The sequence below is a fragment of the Aquarana catesbeiana genome, linkage group LG07 (assembly GCF_042186555.1).
Source record: "Aquarana catesbeiana isolate 2022-GZ linkage group LG07, ASM4218655v1, whole genome shotgun sequence".
Taxonomy (NCBI): Eukaryota; Metazoa; Chordata; class Amphibia; order Anura; family Ranidae; genus Aquarana; species Aquarana catesbeiana.
The window spans coordinates 87927857-87945503 of record NC_133330.1 but is presented as its reverse complement, the minus strand read 5'-3'; the positions used below and the strand labels follow the sequence as shown (position 1 = coordinate 87945503).

The following is a 17647-nucleotide window of genomic DNA, read 5'->3' as shown; positions in this document are numbered from 1 at the left end:
CCGAAATCAATTTTTCCAATAACACCCAGCCCTTATATTTAGTATGGATCCGCCAGTCTACCACCTGAGTTAGATGAACTGCCCAGTAGTATCTCTGGAGGTCTGGGAGTCCAATTCCACCCCCCGACTTTGGTACTAGCTTAGCCCACCCCACTCACGCTACTTTAGTTCCCCATAGAAAGGTTCTACACATGCGTTTATAGGCTGTGAAGGAGGAGGGTGGTAAACAAATCGGGATAGTCTGTAATTTGTACAGTAAACAGGGAAGCACTGTCATCTTTAAAATTGAGGCCCGCCCAAACCACGAGATGGTGGGGGCCTCCCACCAAAGTAGATCCTGCTGTATAAGTCTCAGTTCTGCCAGGAAGTTCTTTTCATAAAGATCTTTGAGTGCCTAAGTACGTAATGGCGTCTGCTTTCCAGCAGAATGGGACATTCGCCTGACAGAGCTGTACTATCCTTGGGGGCAGAGAAACATTGAGTGCATAAGACTTTGAGAGGTTAATTTTTAGATTCGAGATGATCTTGAACTGCTCTAACACTGGCATTAGGTTAGGTAGAGACGTCAGTGATGATGAAAGAAAGAGTAATATATCATCGGCGAAAGCGGCAATCTTATATTCCCGTTGATGCACCTCAATCCCCTTTATGTCTGGATTCGCCCGGATACACCTCGGAGGAGGGGTTCCAGTGTGAGGATGTATAATAACGGAGATAAGGGACATCCCTGTCTGGTCCCATTATGGATGAGGAAGGCGTCCGACAGGTGGCCGTTAACTCGAACTCTAGCCCTGGACCTGGTGTAGAGCGCTCTGATAAAGGTCCGCATAACGCTTCCCAGTCCCAGGGCTTCAAGGACCGCGTCCATGCAATCCCAGGCCACCCTGTCGAACGCCTTCTCCGCATCCATAGCCAAAAAGCAACCCTCTCTATTGGTTGATGTAAGCCAGTGATATAAATTGAGAGTCTTAATGGTATTGTCCCTGGCTTCTCTTCCAGGGACAAATCCAACCTGATCAAGTCCTACCCAAGCAGGTATATGAAAGGACAAACGATTAGCCAGGATCTTAGCGAATAATTTTACATCGACATTCAGGAGGGATATGGGTCGGTAGTTGGCTACATCTGCAGGGTTTTTATCTTCCTTAGGGATTACTGAAATATAGGCCTCTAGTAAGCTACCTGAAGCACATGGGGAATGGGAGAGGGCGTTGAAGGCTTTAAGAAAGTTCGGTGCCAAGAGGTCAGCAAAGCTTTTGTAATCTTGTGTTGAAAAACCATCTGGCCCCGGGCTTTTGCCAGGTTTCGTGGCCTTCAAGGTTTCTCCCCACTCCTCCAATGACAGTGGTGCTTCCATGGCTTGCCAGTCATCCGTAGATAACGCCCGGGGGCTGTATTTGGCCAAAAATCCCTTTATGAGCACCGAGCGCGCATCCGCCGATATGGATCTGTGTTCGTGTGATTCAAGATTATGTAATTTGCTATAAAAATGGTGAAATTGGTTAGCAATGTCCTAATTTCTGGAGTGGGTTATTCCTCCTGAGTCCACTATGTGGTGGACAGTGGATGTAAGTGTACGTCTCTGCGTGAACCTTGCCAGTAGCCTTCCTGGTTTATTACCCTATGAGTAGTTTCTGAGAAAGTACCTGTCTTTTTCGTGCCCGTTTAAATAGTTCCTCTAGGAGGATCGCCCGCGTGTCAGCTAATTCCTGTGCTACCCTTACTGCTAGTGAGCGCTTAAGTTGTGGTCTTGGTGACTTCAGCCAGGTCCCCTGGGTCAGAGAGAAGGGAAGCATCCAGTCTCCAGGTTCTGGTAGTCATTTCCTGTTGCAGAAACTGCAAGGTCAGTGTGATCGGGTGGTGGTCAGAGATGTACATACTCTCTATGGTCGCGTCCTGTAAGAAGATCAAATCTGTCTGGTGGATAAATAGATAGTCTAGCCTCGAGTATCCGTTATGTGGAGGCGAGAAAAATGTATAGTCTTTCCCCTTGGGCTGTGGTGTACGCCAGGTGTCATGTAGCGTGAGAGAGGCTAATGCGAGCTTGGCTTGGCGCAAGGCAGAAAATTGGAGTGAGGAGGTACCTGTGGAGGTATCAAGAAGCGGATCTAGGGCCATGTTGAGATCTCCCCCCAGTATCAAAAGGCCTGTCTTAAATGTTGTGAGCCGTAGGAGGACCTCTTTTAAGAAGGTTACCTGTTTAGAATTGGGGCAATAGATGGTCGCAAAAGTCTATTTTTCCAAGTACCTTTTAGGAAGAGGAATCTACCCTCCGGGTCAAGGACTTGGTCCGATAGGCGGAACGGGAAAGATTTAGCAATTGCTACGCAAACCCCTTTTGTTTTGGAATCGGTGCAGGTCGCATGGTAGACTTCCCGGGAATCGGCTATTGGTTAAGCGAGGGATGGAGCCTGATTTAAAATGGGTTTCTTGCAAAAATAGCACTTGAGCCCTGAGACGGTGTGCCTCAGCAAGAATACTGCTCCACTTCTCCGGGTCGTTAAGGCCTTTTGCATTCAAGGAATAAACCTTGAGGGATAAAGGAGCCGATGAATATGTCACAGAAGGCATATTTCAGTGGTTAGAAGCGCTTATCAGTACCACCCCCAAATTACAGGGGGAAGGGGTCTAGAGGCTAGAGGGGAGGGGAGTAGGGAAAAAAAGACCAAGGGCGAGATACAAAAAAAAAAAGAGAAAGAAGAAAGAAAGAGAAGGGGGAGTTAATGAGAGAGGGGGAGTTACGGTCAAGGTTAAGCCCACTCCGGAAAGGCACTCTGAGTTAACCAGTAACCCCGGAGAGGCTTACTCCCTGAACAATCAAGTTACCCCCTATGCGGGGATCACAATCAAAATACCGGAGGTAATACAGTCCAGCTGAGTAACCTAATGAGGGATGAAATTAAAGGCAAAAATAACGTAAAATTTTTCCGGCTAGTTTCAAGGGGGAAACCTGCCACCTTGAGATGGGGAAGACCTAGCACCTAAACAACTATATGTACACTTCCTACCATCCAGGAACCCAAGCAGACGTGCTTTAAGGTTCAAAAGAGACCTCGGCTCTGCTGGGTGAGGTGATACCGTGCAGACCCCCCCACAATAGGTGAGAAGGGCCTACACCGGCCTCCCCCCACCAGTAACTTAGGGAGCCTTGACAGGTACTACTACAGTACTACAGTACTACTCTAAATCAACATTTTGCTTTGTAACCATGGTCCACTTGTAGTTAAACAGAGAAAAATAACGTATAACAGTCTAAACAACTGATATTTTATCATATGAACATTTTTACATTTAAACAATCAGGCTGCCTACATATTGACAAGATAGGAACATCAGAGTCCCCATGCCCAGTACCATCACAAACCGCGATGGGTCCAGGGTTTAGGGGCTCCGAGAGTCCGTAAATACTCAAGCTTTATAAGGATCCCTGCATCCTCTGGCGGCAAGGAGGATACAGAGCCTGAAATCCCCCCGCCGCAAGAGCACCTCTACGGCCGTAAGGACCAGCGTGGGCCAGGTAAGGGCCTCACCTATCTCCGGGATTTCTGGGACATCCTCCTCCACATCCATAATCAGTCATGGACGTAGGGGTTAGGGTCCACTGTCCTCAGAGCAGCCGTGTAACATTCCACGTAACATATATGAGAGTGATGTACTGCACAACATTAAACCAGGATTCAGTAAAGTACCACCCTGATGAGCCGTGTTTGGCTCCTATCCCCAATACCCATTCAGGTAATAATCTGAAAGAGTTTCTGAGATGCCGACGTGTGCTATGATAGTAAACTGGTGATTCCAGAACTTCTCTGTTCCCCAACACAGAAAAAAGAAAATGGTTTGTAGCAAGAGAGGTAACAATAAGCCGCCCTTGGTTCTCTCTTACTCCACTGCGCCAAAGACCAGTGATAAAACTAAATGATTGTTGTGTAAATGAATACAAAATGTGTACATACACAGTGTACAGTGAAAAGCTGCCACTTAAATAAATGTGTAAATTGTTCTGAATCCCAAAGCTATACCTCTCACATGTGTACAGATAGAGATAGTGGCGCTAATATATATTTGTAAAGATATGAGTAAAAACAGCATGATACCGGTGACACTCTAATTCTATACAAAAAACAGTAATAAAGATAGGAATATAACACCCCGTGAAAAGTGTCAGTATAAAAATAAAAACATCATAAACTGTGAAAAGTCCATGGAAAAAGTTCACATGAAAAAAAAATCCAGCACACCAGTAGTTTTTCAATCCTCCTATGTGATAGATCTTCTACTCTTCCACCACACCGCTTTGATAGTGACACCACTCCCTCTGAAGAGCGCACTCACCAGAATGTATAGCCTCCCACTCTCATGTTTGACAAAACAGCAATTGAACCACACCTGGGTTGCATGTGATGAACCGTGACCGCAATCAAGTCGGTGTTCTGACGAGAAGTGTCCTCCTATCAGATAGTGTCCGCCCTGTACTGCGCAGGCGCAGCGCTTGCGCAATACGGAGGACAAGGAGACGCAGAAAGTGTCCGAAGTTGATCAGCTGACCATCAGCTGTACACGCCGCTTGGGCACTTAATAGTGAAGGCTTTGTAAGAGGGCCGCTCACCACGCTTCGGGCACGGCCTCGCTGCGCTCGGCATCTATTTATTCTAACTAAATGTCCACTTGGATAGTGGGGAATGAACCTGGACACAGGGCAGAATAAATGCGCAGGCGCCGTGTACAGCTGATGATTAGCTGTTGAACTTCGGAGACTTTCGGCGTCTCATTTGTCCTCCGTACTGCGCCTGCGCAGTACAGGGCGGACACTATCCGATGGGGGACAGTATTCGACAAGATACCGGCTCTAATTCTCAGAATCCCATTTTACGTAGACATGCACACTGAAATATTTCGATTCGGAATTTCATTTTCGTCCGAAAAATACATTTTATTAGTTACTCCCGAAATTTGTTTTTATTTATTTCGTTTTTCGTTAAAAATTGCATTCGTCCGAAAATTCAAATTAAGGTCGAATCTGTCATTGAAGGCTTATGGTGTCTGTCGAATGTTTAAAGAAGATTCGACGGAGCAGCTAAACTGTACGACGCCGTATAATTTACCTGCTCCGTCGAATCTTCTTAGAACTTTCAACAGACACCATAAGCCAAAGTACGTGTGTACTTAGTTCTAGCTATTTTACTGCTCCTCCTCTTTGGTTACAATCAGCCAATAACATTCATCATCATTATTATTTTTATTTATCTTTTCTCCCCTACGTCGAATCTTTTCTCTCTATGTCAAATCTTTTCTCCCCTACGTTGAATCTTCGCTCTCCATGTAGAATAATCTTGGACTAATACAGTTAAGGTTAGGCACATTCGACCACAGGTTTGATGGACAGATTGTTATTGTCATCATCATGTCGAATCTCCTATCTATATCGAACTGTTGTAGCAACGAAAACGAAAATAAAGCATTTGTTTATGTCGGATCTTTAGTTTTTCGGATTCTGCACTTTCGTTATCGTTTGTTAAAACGATAACAAAAATACCTGAGATGCGGACGAAAATGCATTCGGACGAAAACGAATGCACATGTCTAATTTAAAGAAGTCTTTTCGACGAAACATGTCTGGGGCGTGGTTAAACAGCATTTCATCGCACTGACTTTCGACACTGCTGTCTGGAGAGGACTACGCCGATCGGACTGTTGGGCCTTAGAAGGTTGGGTGAGAGACACACCAGTTTACACTTCAGGTCCGCTGTGACCGCGGTGCACCGTTGGATCATTGATCCTGTTGTTTGTTGTGGATTTGTTCAAAGGCTTATTTGTTTCAGTTTAAAAGTGAGTGCAACCATTGAAGTGTGCTTGGAGTGATTTTAATAAATTTGTTAAAACTGTATCACGCTATGTGGAGCACTTTATTCATTTGTCTTTCACATATGGAGCCGGCTTGATTACAGTCATGGTTCATCACATGCAACCCAGGTGTGGTTCAATTGCTGTTTTGCCAAACACGAGAGTGGGAGGCTATACATTCTGGTGTGTGCGCTCTTCAGAGGGAGTGGTGTCACTATCACAGTGGTGTGGTGGAAGAGTAGAAGATCTATCACATAGGAAGATTGAAAAACTACTGGTGTGCTGGATTTTTTTTCATGTGAACTTTTTCCATGGACTTTTCACAGTTTATGATGTTTGTAATGTTTTTATTTTTATACTGACACTTTTCATGGGGTGTTATATTCCTATCTTTATTACTGTTTTTTGTATAGAATTAGAGTGTCACCGGTATCATGCTGTTTTGACTCATATCTTTACAAATATATATTAGCGCCACTATCTCTATCTGTACACATGTGAGAGGTATAGCTTTGGGATTCAGATCAGAAAAAAGAAAATCAGGGTGATGGCAGGGGGGAAAAGGGGAGGATGACGATAGTGTGATGGCAGGAGCAAAGTGTCCAGTACTACCGTCACTTGACAAAAATAGGCTAGATAGGGGGCAGGTGTTCACCAATCATGTCATACAGGAGCTTCCCATATTTAGTAAAGAGAGTCAGTGTGATTTGGGGAGGGATACGCTTCTTCCCAAAGCTAGGCTATCACCCTGTGTGGAAAAGCTCTCTTAGTGAATGAACCATATCTGGAAGAGGTGCAGAAATAGCAAGGGTTCTGTTGAGGTGATCGCATACCTCTGTTTAGTAACAGTTCAGAGATCTTAAGTAAAGTCACCCGTCACATTCTTTGGTGAGACTACTACATGAGGAAGCTCGTGAAGGTTCCTGAGGTATATGGGAGAGACAATTTCTGTCAGTAAGAGTATGAGGTAGCGGGGAACAGAGCGATCAGGGGGGAATCAGGTGTCAGGCCAATTCATTTCTTTATCACAATATCTTTCAGATAATTTTATTTGCCAATTTCATATGCGTGTTCCTGTAGTGAGGGCGCTCCATGCATGCGCATTGGTGATCTGCATATCCAGCTCTTCCCTCATGATTTTAATAGCTACTCAGTATCTTAACTAACTAATAATTAACTCCATCTCCATATAGTCCATATTAACCCATCGATTTCCGCTTACTGTTGATTCACATGCTTTGTGTGTTTATATACTAGCCCCTTCCACTTGTCCATATTAGTGCCTACATGCCCTGAACAGCGAACTTTTTTCCCTTCTTTCGGTTATATTTGGTTCTGCCCCCGCCTCCTCCCCACTCTTTATCCATCCTCTATGGTAATCAGACCATGTCTGTCTGTTGAGAAAGAAGCGCGACTTGCAGTCCACTCATGAAACGCGTCCACTTGTTATGTCGCGACCCCCCTGCAGCCAGCTGTCCTCTGTGTTCCAAGCCTCGTTTTGAGATGGCCTTCCGAAGCCGGCTCCAACATCATTTGGAAGAGTTCCTGTCATCCGCATTTCGGATCGCATATGGTACAGTCCTGGGAGCGTCATGACATCTGATACCATGCTTGTAATTTTTCAACAAATGTGAGTTGATCTTATGTGATATTAAAGTTACTTTTTAAAAAAATGACTGCACCCAGAGGCACCTCTCCACTTGTTTTTTTGTAGTAAAGAGCAATTTCCTTTGGGTGTTTCTGAAAAGAGCAGAAAGAAGTACCTGAAAGAAACAGTCAATAACCAGAGTCTCTGAATATTCAGCCTATGTTCTGTAATGTATAATTAGGATAAGCTGATATATAAAAAATTCCTTTGTGTGAAGTGTTGGATGAATGAGTGTCAAATTATCACAGCACTGGAAACTGAAACGTGGCCTGTACAGGAAGGGGTGTAGCATGCTGGTCGTGAAGTGGTAAAAACCAAAGAAAACATGTGAAACACTAAAGTACGATGTTGATAATGTAAAATTATGCCCCGTACACACGAGCGGAATTTCCGTCGGAAAAATCTTGGATGGTTTTTCCGACGGAATTCCGCTCAAGCTTGGCTTGCATACACACGGTCACACAAAAGTTCTCTGAACTTTCGGCGCTCAAGAATGCGGTGACGTACAACACTACGACAAGCCGAGAAAATGAAGTTCAATGCTTCCGAGCATGCGTCGAATTGTTTGCGAGCATGCGTGGTTTTTTGCACGTCGAAATTGCATACAGACGAACGCATTTTCGGATAGGAACTTTTTCCAACTGAAAAAAAGAGAACCTGCTCTCAATCTTTTGCTGGCTGGAATTCCGCCAGCAAAAGTCCGATGGAGCATAAACACGGTCACATTTTCCGACCAAAAGCTCACATCGGTCTTTTGCTGGCGGCATTTCCAATTGTGTGTACGGGGCATTAGAGTGGGGTTTTCTAAGGTGTTGCTCATCAGATAGCATGACAGCCAAAGAAAACACTGAGCATTTTGCTAGTACAGTGCAGGCACTAAACAAGCAGCAGGAAAGTTCTCTTTTTTTTTTTATAAGCCAGCCATACATGGATTGAAATTCAGCAAGTTCAGCAAGGACTGGGTTTTTCCCAAATTATCAACGCCGTTGTGTTCACTGACCATTGTGTTATCGGAGAAAGATAAGGCTCCCTGAGGTGAGAATACAATAGCATGTGTGGATGGAGAAATCTAATTTTTTTTTTTTATTCAACCCACTGGTAAAAAGAAAAAAACAAAAAAACAAATGCATGTCCAGCCTTAGGTGAACACACACATCCTGTGCAGCTGCCTCACAAGTGGTCTTCTGACTTTGCTGTGAGCATGCTTATCCTTTGCATCTGGGGGGGGATCAGAAGACTTTGGGTTATCTTGCAAGAGATTCCTGAATTTGTTAAGGATGACGATGACCAGTGCAGCCATGTAGTCCTGATTTTTTAGACTGGATTTTTTCATTTCAGGACAAAGTTCAGGTCATATATTATCATTATATCAATGATTCAGGGGGGGCACTATTATTATACAGAATTGATCTGTGAAAAGGACTATGAAAGTAACTTTGAAAATATAATCTGTGTTTGATTGTGCTACTGTATAAGCAAACAGTTTCATGACACTAAAAAATATATAACAACCAGTAGATATATATTGATGTTTAGGATTCTCAACTTAACACTTATCCTAAATACAAAATGTATTTAAAATGACGGAACTTTATTCTTAAATACATACATTTTATAAGCCATAAATAAATTGTATAAGATATTGCAGATTTTAGAACATCCATGAAGTAGTTTCTACAGCAACCTTTCTATTGTACATGTGCTTTGCACTTTACATTTACATCATCAAAGAGATGCTGCAGGTTGAAGCTCCTGATCCTTTGGCGATGTGAGCAGTGACTCTGACAGCATTAAATGATCCAAACAGAGCTCCATTTCTTTGTTCCCACATATGCGCATGAGCAAGAAGATGTTTAGATGCAAACTATATCTGAATAAAATGGCAAGGAAACAAGAGTAGAGAGAAAAGAAGACCTAAAGCTCTCAGTAAGGGCTTGTGTAGATGGGCAAATTCAATGCTTTCCTAGGTGCATTTAGATGGTTATTGCGATCCGCAGGAGACAGTTATGAGTTTTATCTGAGTTCATACCCAATTGCTTCTGACCTCCTAGGGACCTAGGCTGTATCAAATGGTTTTTGCTTTCCCATTTAATTTAGCAAAATGAGAACAAAAGACATTCCAATGGCAAACAAAACCCCATATACACAAGCCCTAGAAGAAAGGGGGATGCAGATAAGCTCAGTATATGTTTTACAGACATAGTCGAACACTATAGCCTGTTATAACAAAAAGTCTTGAGTACAGTTCACTTTAATAACATAGGACAGGAAAATCAACTTCTGTTTAAACATGACAGGCACTTCCTTTTTTGAAGCCTTGCAGCCTCTGCTATGGACACAGGAACAGTCAGACCTTGAGCCCACATTCACATTGGGCTGATTTGACATGTCAAATTGCATGCCAAATTGGAGCCCATTGTCAGCAATGGCACCATTTGAATCTGTGCGACGCCACACAGATTCCCAAAAGTAGTTTCTGCACTACTTTTGGCGACTTCAGTGGCGATTTCAATAGACATCTGTGCATGAACCCACACAGATGTCTGTCAAATCTCCCTCGAAGTCGGACTGAAATGCTTCAGCTTGAGTTCAGCTTCAAACCCGCCCCCAGTTTGAACATGGGCTTAGCAGGGGTCCGGTGCATCCCTGTTCTCTGTTGCAGGGACGAATTAGGCCAGAATTTTTGCCTGAATTCGAACCTGAAACAGAGCCAAAGACGCACAGGACCCCTGTGCAATCCGCTCCACAGCCTCAATGGAGATGTGTGAACCGGCTCTACTGAGAGTCAGGCACTCTCCCCTGTCATGTGAATTAATTCGCACTAGTGTGAACCCAGCCTTAAAGCTCCCTGGCATAGTGCTAAAAAGGAAACCTTATTTATTGGTCACATGAATATAAAAACTGCTTATGCAGTTCTCTTTTTAAGGCTATGAAACATTCATTAAATGCATCCTTTTTATAGTACAATGCCAGTACCTTTCGCTTTTTCCTTAGTCTTTAAAGAATGAATATATAGTACAATACAGGCGGTACCTGGGTTACAAACATCCAACTTACAAACGGAGAGAGACAACAGGAAGTGAGAGGAAAAATGTTTTGGCTTGAATTATACTTAAAAAATGTACCCGTTCCGATTTACAAATAAATTGAACTTAAGAACAAACCTACAGACCTTATCTTGTTTGTAACCCAGGGACTGCCTGTATTTGTCTATTATCTTAAAAAGATTTTCCATCTGTCACCTTTTTCCCCACAAAAATTCTCACTTTCAGTTGGGAGTCAGATTCTTCTTTTAATTAAACTTTTACAGAGAGATTTGAAATATTGAGGATAAGCATTTTCCTCAGGTGATTAAAGATAAGTTCTGGGCCAGAATATAGTGACAAAGACATTTAATTTAAAATAACGGCAGTGTGACACGGCATATTCTACAACATCAATAAAAAAACAATGTACATGTCACACCACATTCCAAAGTGTATCCTTGACATTAAATCCCAAAAACATGACCTAAAGAGATGTAAAAATGTATTTGACATCAACTAAATACATAACAAAAAAAATGAAAAAAGAAAAAGTCAAAATAGGCTTATTAAAAATGTCCTTATATCAAAATGGTCTTACAATGTACAGAAATGTGAATAAAAAATATAGGCCTGGCTTTTCAGTCACTAAAAACATTGATTGTTCCACAAAATTCAGTATTCTGCTATGAAAAGAGAAAACAATGGCAACAGCTTAGACATTTTCAATGCTGTATGCCTGTCGGATGTTTAAGGTATCTCTAAGCATGAGGTCTCTGAGACGCCATAATGCATTGGCCATAGTTGTGTGGGCCCCTTTGCTCTTCAACCAGTAGGTAGGCAGCCGGCTCTCCTGTTCTTTCGACAAGTGGATGTCCCGTCTCCGAGCTAAAAAATATAAAATTAAATCAGGATTATTCATTATATATTCATGTATTCAGCCTGAGTTTATAGGTGTTATATGTACTTTCTGAAAAAAGCACAGTTTTGTCTCCCCTTGGGTTTCTCCTTCTTGCAATCCCCTGTAAGCTATTGTTTACACTGCATAGAGAGCCTTCTTGTATAAATTATACATTACACATGTACAGAACTTAATTAGGTTCCATTAGGTACAAAATTGTAAATATGCAATGTTGATGTAAGTGTGTCATTCTTAAAGGGAAAATTCTGGGTCAATTTTAATGTGTGTGTGATATATATTTTGTATTTATTTTTAACTGCTTCCCGCCCGCTGTCAAATGACGGCTGGGCGGCACGGCTCTCATTCTGGGTGGACGTCATGTGACGGCCTCCCAGAACGGCCGCTCTCACGCACCCATGGGGGCGCGCATTGCGGCGATCTGTGGTCAGTCTGACACACCGCTACACCGATCTCAGTAAAGAGCCTCTGACGGAGGCTCTTTACCACGTGATCAGCCGTGTCCAATCATGGCTGATCACAATGTAAACAGGAAGAGCTGTTGATTGGCTTTTCCTCACTCGCACCACCAGGGAAATGCCAATCAGACCACCAGGGAAATGCCAATCAGTGCCCATGAAGCTGCCAATCAGTGTCCATCTCCCCAATGCCATCAGTGATGCCTAACAATGCCATCTATCAGTGCCGCATATCAGTGCTCACCAGTGCCATGTATTAGCGCCTATCAGTGCCACCCATAGGTACCCATCAGTGCAGCCTTTCAGTGCCCAGCGTCGCCTACCAGTGCCCACCAGTGTCACCCATGAGTGCCCATCAGTCCCGCCTATCAATGCCCATCAGTGCTGCATATCAGTGGCACCCATCAGTGCCGCCTACCAGTGCCCATCGTCAGTGCCCAGTGCCACCTTATCAGTGCCCGTCAGTGCCGCCTTATCAGTGCTCATCAGTGAAGGAGAAAACTTACTTATTTACAAAATTTTATAACAGAAACAAAAGAAAAACTTTTTTTTTCAAAATTTTAGGTGACTTTTTTTGTTTAGCAAAAAAAAAAAAAAAAAAACGCAGCGGTGATTAAACACCACCAAAAGAAAGCTCTATTTGTGGGAACAAAATGATAAAAAAACTGTTTGGGTACAGTGTAGCATAACTGCGAAATTGTCATTTAAACAGCGACAGCACTGAAAGCTGAAAATTGGCTTGGGCAGGAAGGGGGTGTTAGTGCCTGGTATTGAGGTCATTAATGATAAACATTTTAGGTATGCTGTCCAAGTCACCAGTCCTCCGGAAGTGCTGGAACTGGAGAGAGTTCAGAAAATGGAAATAAAAATAAGGGGGCTGGAGAACCTCAGTTTTGAGGAACAACTACAGGCATTAAACTTATTCTTCCTGGAGAAGAGACGCTTGAGAGGAGATGCGATAGCGATATACAAATCCCTCAATGGGGATTCTAGCATAGGTAAAAAACGATTCAGTTTCAGGAAGCTTAAGACAACACATGGCCACTAAATGAAATGGTAGGAGAAGTGATTTAACCTTAAAACTGCGTAAGGGGTTCTTTACTGCCAGAACAGTAAGGATGTGGAACTCCCTTACACAATCGGTAGTGCGAAGCCTTGCGAGAGTGATGGGGTGCTGTTCATTCAGATGTAGTAAGCTCGACTGAGCAGGGCTCTCTGATTCCTCCTGTATTGAATTGAATTGTATTGTAACTGTACTGTCTGCCCTCATGTTTTAATGCCCCGTGCAAACTGTTTGGCGCTTAATACATCCTGTATAATAATAATAATGTAGAAACTCTCTAAGGAGGGGGGTTTTGGAGCCTTTCATTATGAGCCCTTTCACACTGGGGCGGGGTCGGCGGTAAAACGCCGCTAATAATAGCGGCGTTTTACTGTCGGTATGCGGCCGCTAGCAGGGTGGTTTTACCCCCCGCTAGCGGCCGAGAAAGGGTTAAATACCGCCGCAAAGCGCCTCTGCAGAAGCGCTTTGCCGGCGGTATAGCCGCGCCGTCCCATTGATTTCAATGGGCAGGAGCGGTAAAGGAGTGGTATACACACCGCTCCTTCACCGCTCCGAAGATGCTGCTGGCAGGACTTTTTTTACCGTCCTGCCAGCACATCGCTCCAGTGTGAAAGCCCTCAGGGCTTTCACACTGGAATGAAAGTAGCAGCACTTTCGGGTCGGTTTGCAGGCTCTATTATTAGCGCAATAGCGCCTGCAAACCGCCCCAGTGTGAAAGGGCTCTTAGGGAGAAGTGCCTTTCTACCTTTGAATTCCTTAAAAGAGAAGTATGGGTTTGGCTTTTTTTGGCTATTTATACTTACCTAGGTGGATGCAGCATCAGACAGATGCAGCTGTCCCCCGGCGTCTCTACACTGAGAACCGAGCCACCCAACACCGCCGATAGCTCAGTTCTCTCCCCTCCCTGAGCAGAGTACTGCTGACTGTCAGTCAGCAGCGCTCCTGCTCTGTTCCTCCACGCTCATTGGAGCTTGGGAGAGGCGGGGAGTGGTCGCTGAGCCGCTCAGACTGCCATCAGTCAAGGCACCTGCCGAATCCAGACTTGGCTCTCCGCTGAAAACGGGTCACAGGAGTGCAAAACGAATTGCACTCCTGTGACCCCATAGAAGAAGCCCAGCCAAAAAAGCTGAGGCTGGACTTCTCCTTTAATGAACTTGTCAAGTGGATCAACAAAGAGACATACTCCTTCAAACGGCATATGAGTGAGGTGCCTTTTACAGACAGCTTCAGCTGGCCAAGCTTTTAGCCATAAGCTTCTGCACACATATGGACAGAGATAAAAGACATTCCAGGAAATGTATGTCATGTTTTGTTCTACAACATCAACAACACAGAAGAGCAGAGCAGAAATTCAGAGTTTCTAAGTGATCCGCTAGAACTTGGTTCTGGAATGCAAAATCCCGTTGATTCTTCATTGCCCTAGTCCAGTTAACTGCATTTTGACAGACTTGATAGACTGCAGCAATAATTGGTTGCAAGAGCTCTGCCTGCAAAAGCAAAGAAAGCTTTTAAGAACATCTCAAATTTTCTTTCTGCAGAATCCTTAAGTGAAGTAACATCTTCCGTAGGAGGCACAGTAAGAGGTTTATTTAAAGGTCACCTTTCGTAACATTTTACACCCATATTCATGGTGTAACATGTTACGAACGTACTGGCCCCCACACCTTCCTGATTTCCTCTGTGACAACTAGCGGGATGGTTCTCCCTCCCCACTAGCTGTCACAATAAAAAAAAAAAGTGGCTGAGCGGCGCTCCGCCCACGTCACTGATTGACAGGGCTCTGTGCATGATAAAACGACAAGGTCCGGCAGCCTTTGTGGATGTCAGCTTGTAGTTTTCAATGAACTAGTTCATTCATGCTTCCTGTCAGATTGTATCTGCTTACCCGTACAGAATGTACGGGCAAGCAGATCAACTGGCAGATCTGCTGGAGACCTGCATGGCACCAGTGATCTGCTGATCGCTGGTGCATTGCTTTACAGGCTCCAAAAAAATAATAGTAATAATAATAATAAGTGCACATTTTTTTTTTTTACCTGCAAAAAAAAAAAAAAAAAAAAAAAATGTGCATTTATTGTAATTGTTTTTTTCAAAAAAACAAAAAAAAAAAGCAAACTTATCCTTTAAAGCTGAATTCCGGGAATTCAGCCACTTTGTAAAAAGTAAACTATGAGTTAAGTCCAAAGAGGTGCATGACATCAACTGAACTTCTCTCTATTATTTATAGCGGACAGGTTTATGACTCTGTGGGAGATACTCAAAATACTCAGGGCTGTGAAAGAGGTGAAAGGTACACAAAGCAGCTATGCCCAGCCTTCCCCTCTGTTGCCCATTCACAGAAGCCTTTGTATTTTGTGAATGAGTTCACATAATAAAAAGGCTTCGGTGATTAGGCAGGAGGAGGGGAAGTGCGGGCATAGCAGCTGCAGCGACTACTGCTGAAGATGCTGGGATCTAAGGGATCAGCGTCAGGCTCCTGGAAATAAAGTAGATAGCTGTCTTCCAGAGTACTGTAAACCTGTCAGATACAAATAATAGAGATAAGTTCAGGAGAGGTCATGAACCTCCTTGGACTTAACTCATAATGTGCATTCACTTTTTACAAAGGAGGTGAATTCCTTTCACACGGGTGGACTCCGTAAAGCACATCCACCTGCTCAGCAGGGGATCTCTCCGCTGATCTCCACTGAGTATGTAGATGACAGGTCTGTGTCCGTTCTGATATGCAGAGCGGACACAGACACAGCCCTGCTGTTCTGTATGGGGCAGTCGGATGGAAACCGACCGCCTGTCCCTTTTCCATCAGGCTGTCATCCGATCCGATCTGAACGGATAAGGAATAGACCCCCCGGCCATCTGTTTTTAACAGACAGAATCGGATCAGATGCTGGCAAGTGTCAGTGGACAGGTTGGCCTAAAAAAAAAAAACAGACCGGTGGACCTGATCAGATCACCCGTGTGAAACCAGCCTAAAGACTGAGTTTACTACCAGTACTCTCCCAATGGATGTAGCTCGGTAATGATTCTCAAAAGGAGGTAAAATCTTTCCAGGAGTAATTAATTTGTCAAATTCCCTATTCTTTTTGTTCATAAATGGGGAATGGTGAGATGGAGGAGAATCAAGTGTTATTATACACAACCAAACCATATATAAATTGTATATACTGTTTTATTCGATCATCATTGCTTATTTGTATGTTGAATTCTGCCGGTTGTCTGAACAAGCGTTCCAGTAGAGGGAGTACCTTTTTTTCAACTTGCTTTTTTAACAAGCCTTTTATTAACATGCCTATATAATGCCTCTGTCAGTTGCCAACCCAGGATTTGATAAAGGGGCATGACCCGAAACATGAAGTACTCTCAAACGACTTCACTTCCTGTTTGTTCAGCTTCCTGTTGGTGGATCAGCTGATCCCTGTATTCCACGCTGTTTACTGTGACCTGTGCTTCCCCGCTGTTTGGCCACGGAGGGCGGCTTTCTCACACAGGATCTGCCTTTCATCCAGATCTCCCGGTATACGCAGGTTTCCCCTCGTCATCAGGGCCCTCCGGCAAACCTCTGCTGCTGCAGGTCGGGATCGGATCCACCTCTGGCAATGCTGTTCCAGATTTAGCTCTGGCTTCTTGCTGTTTTTTTTGCTGTTTCATTGTTGGAATAAACAGTGTTTTATCTGACTTCAGGTTACTTATGTTACTGGGCTCTGGACTTTCAATCATCATGATCATTAGCCCCACACATATGGCCCATGAACAGTTCATATTCTGGTGCATTGTAGCATGAGCGCTTGCCGGTGGTTTGGTTGTGTATAATTTTTTCCCCCATCATCCCTGGGGACACTTTGTGGCTGCCCTGATTTTTTTTGTGCACCATACCAACTCTTGTGCTTCAGTTGTCATCATGATACTATGATGGGGAGACAGTCTTTTAGTGCCCAATCTGCTTGTGTTGTGTAGTAATTCAAGTGTAATTATACAGAGGCTTTTGTGGAGAGCAGAAGTGAGCATGTCTATGTTGGTATTAATTTGCATGAAGCTAAGGGTAGGAGTATAACTCTCTAGCACTGACTCTAAGCCCTATTCAATCTCCTCTGTTACTGATTCTAGGAGCAGGTAAATTCAGTTCTAACCCAGATAGATAAGGCAGGGATAGGGAAGAAGCTTTTGATCTTTGAACTGGGATGGCTGTATTAAAGCTATTAACTCTCTGAGAAAATCAGACATAGCTGCAGAGAAATCTGCCTTGTCAGATAGGCTGCTTGGTACATGCTTGAGATAGAATCCGAGTAAGAATCCGATGCAGAGACCAGTGTTAAATTAGGGTCCTGCTGTGGTGCAAGAGAAGCAGTTTGAGTGTTTTGAAAAACTCTGGCAGAGCAAATGCTTGCCTGAACTTTTTCGGGTTTCCTTATGTCTGGTATCCACCATTGCAATCACTGAGGGTATTCAAAGAGTGGGGTGTGGCAATGAGGTGATCTTGTCCGGACAAGGATACACGTGTTCACCATCCTACAGTGAAGTCATCATGGCAAAAGGGTGGAAGAAAGTGCCCGAGTATAAGGGCTCTGGGTGGAAACGTGGATAAAAGTGCGACCTGTGGTATGATGTAACATCTAGGCATTCACCTGAGACTAAGCTCTGAATGGTGGAATTTTTACCACCAAGTTTTAAGCACTTGATAAGTAAATAAACTCAACA

The 17647-nt window shown here is 43.8% G+C and overlaps 1 protein-coding gene across 12 annotated transcripts in view; it reads right to left on the bottom strand.

Moving 5' to 3' along the window:
- Positions 1-10761: 10761 nt before the first annotated feature.
- PBRM1 (polybromo 1) overlaps positions 10762-17647 on the bottom strand; it is a 159689-nt gene continuing 152803 nt past the window's right edge. For all 12 annotated transcript variants that reach the window (XM_073592431.1, XM_073592437.1, XM_073592434.1 and 9 more), the window contains one exon: positions 10762-11400. In XM_073592431.1, the coding sequence (XP_073448532.1) occupies positions 11228-11400 (173 nt within the window). In that variant the 3' untranslated portion in view covers positions 10762-11227. The remainder of the gene's footprint in view (positions 11401-17647) is intronic.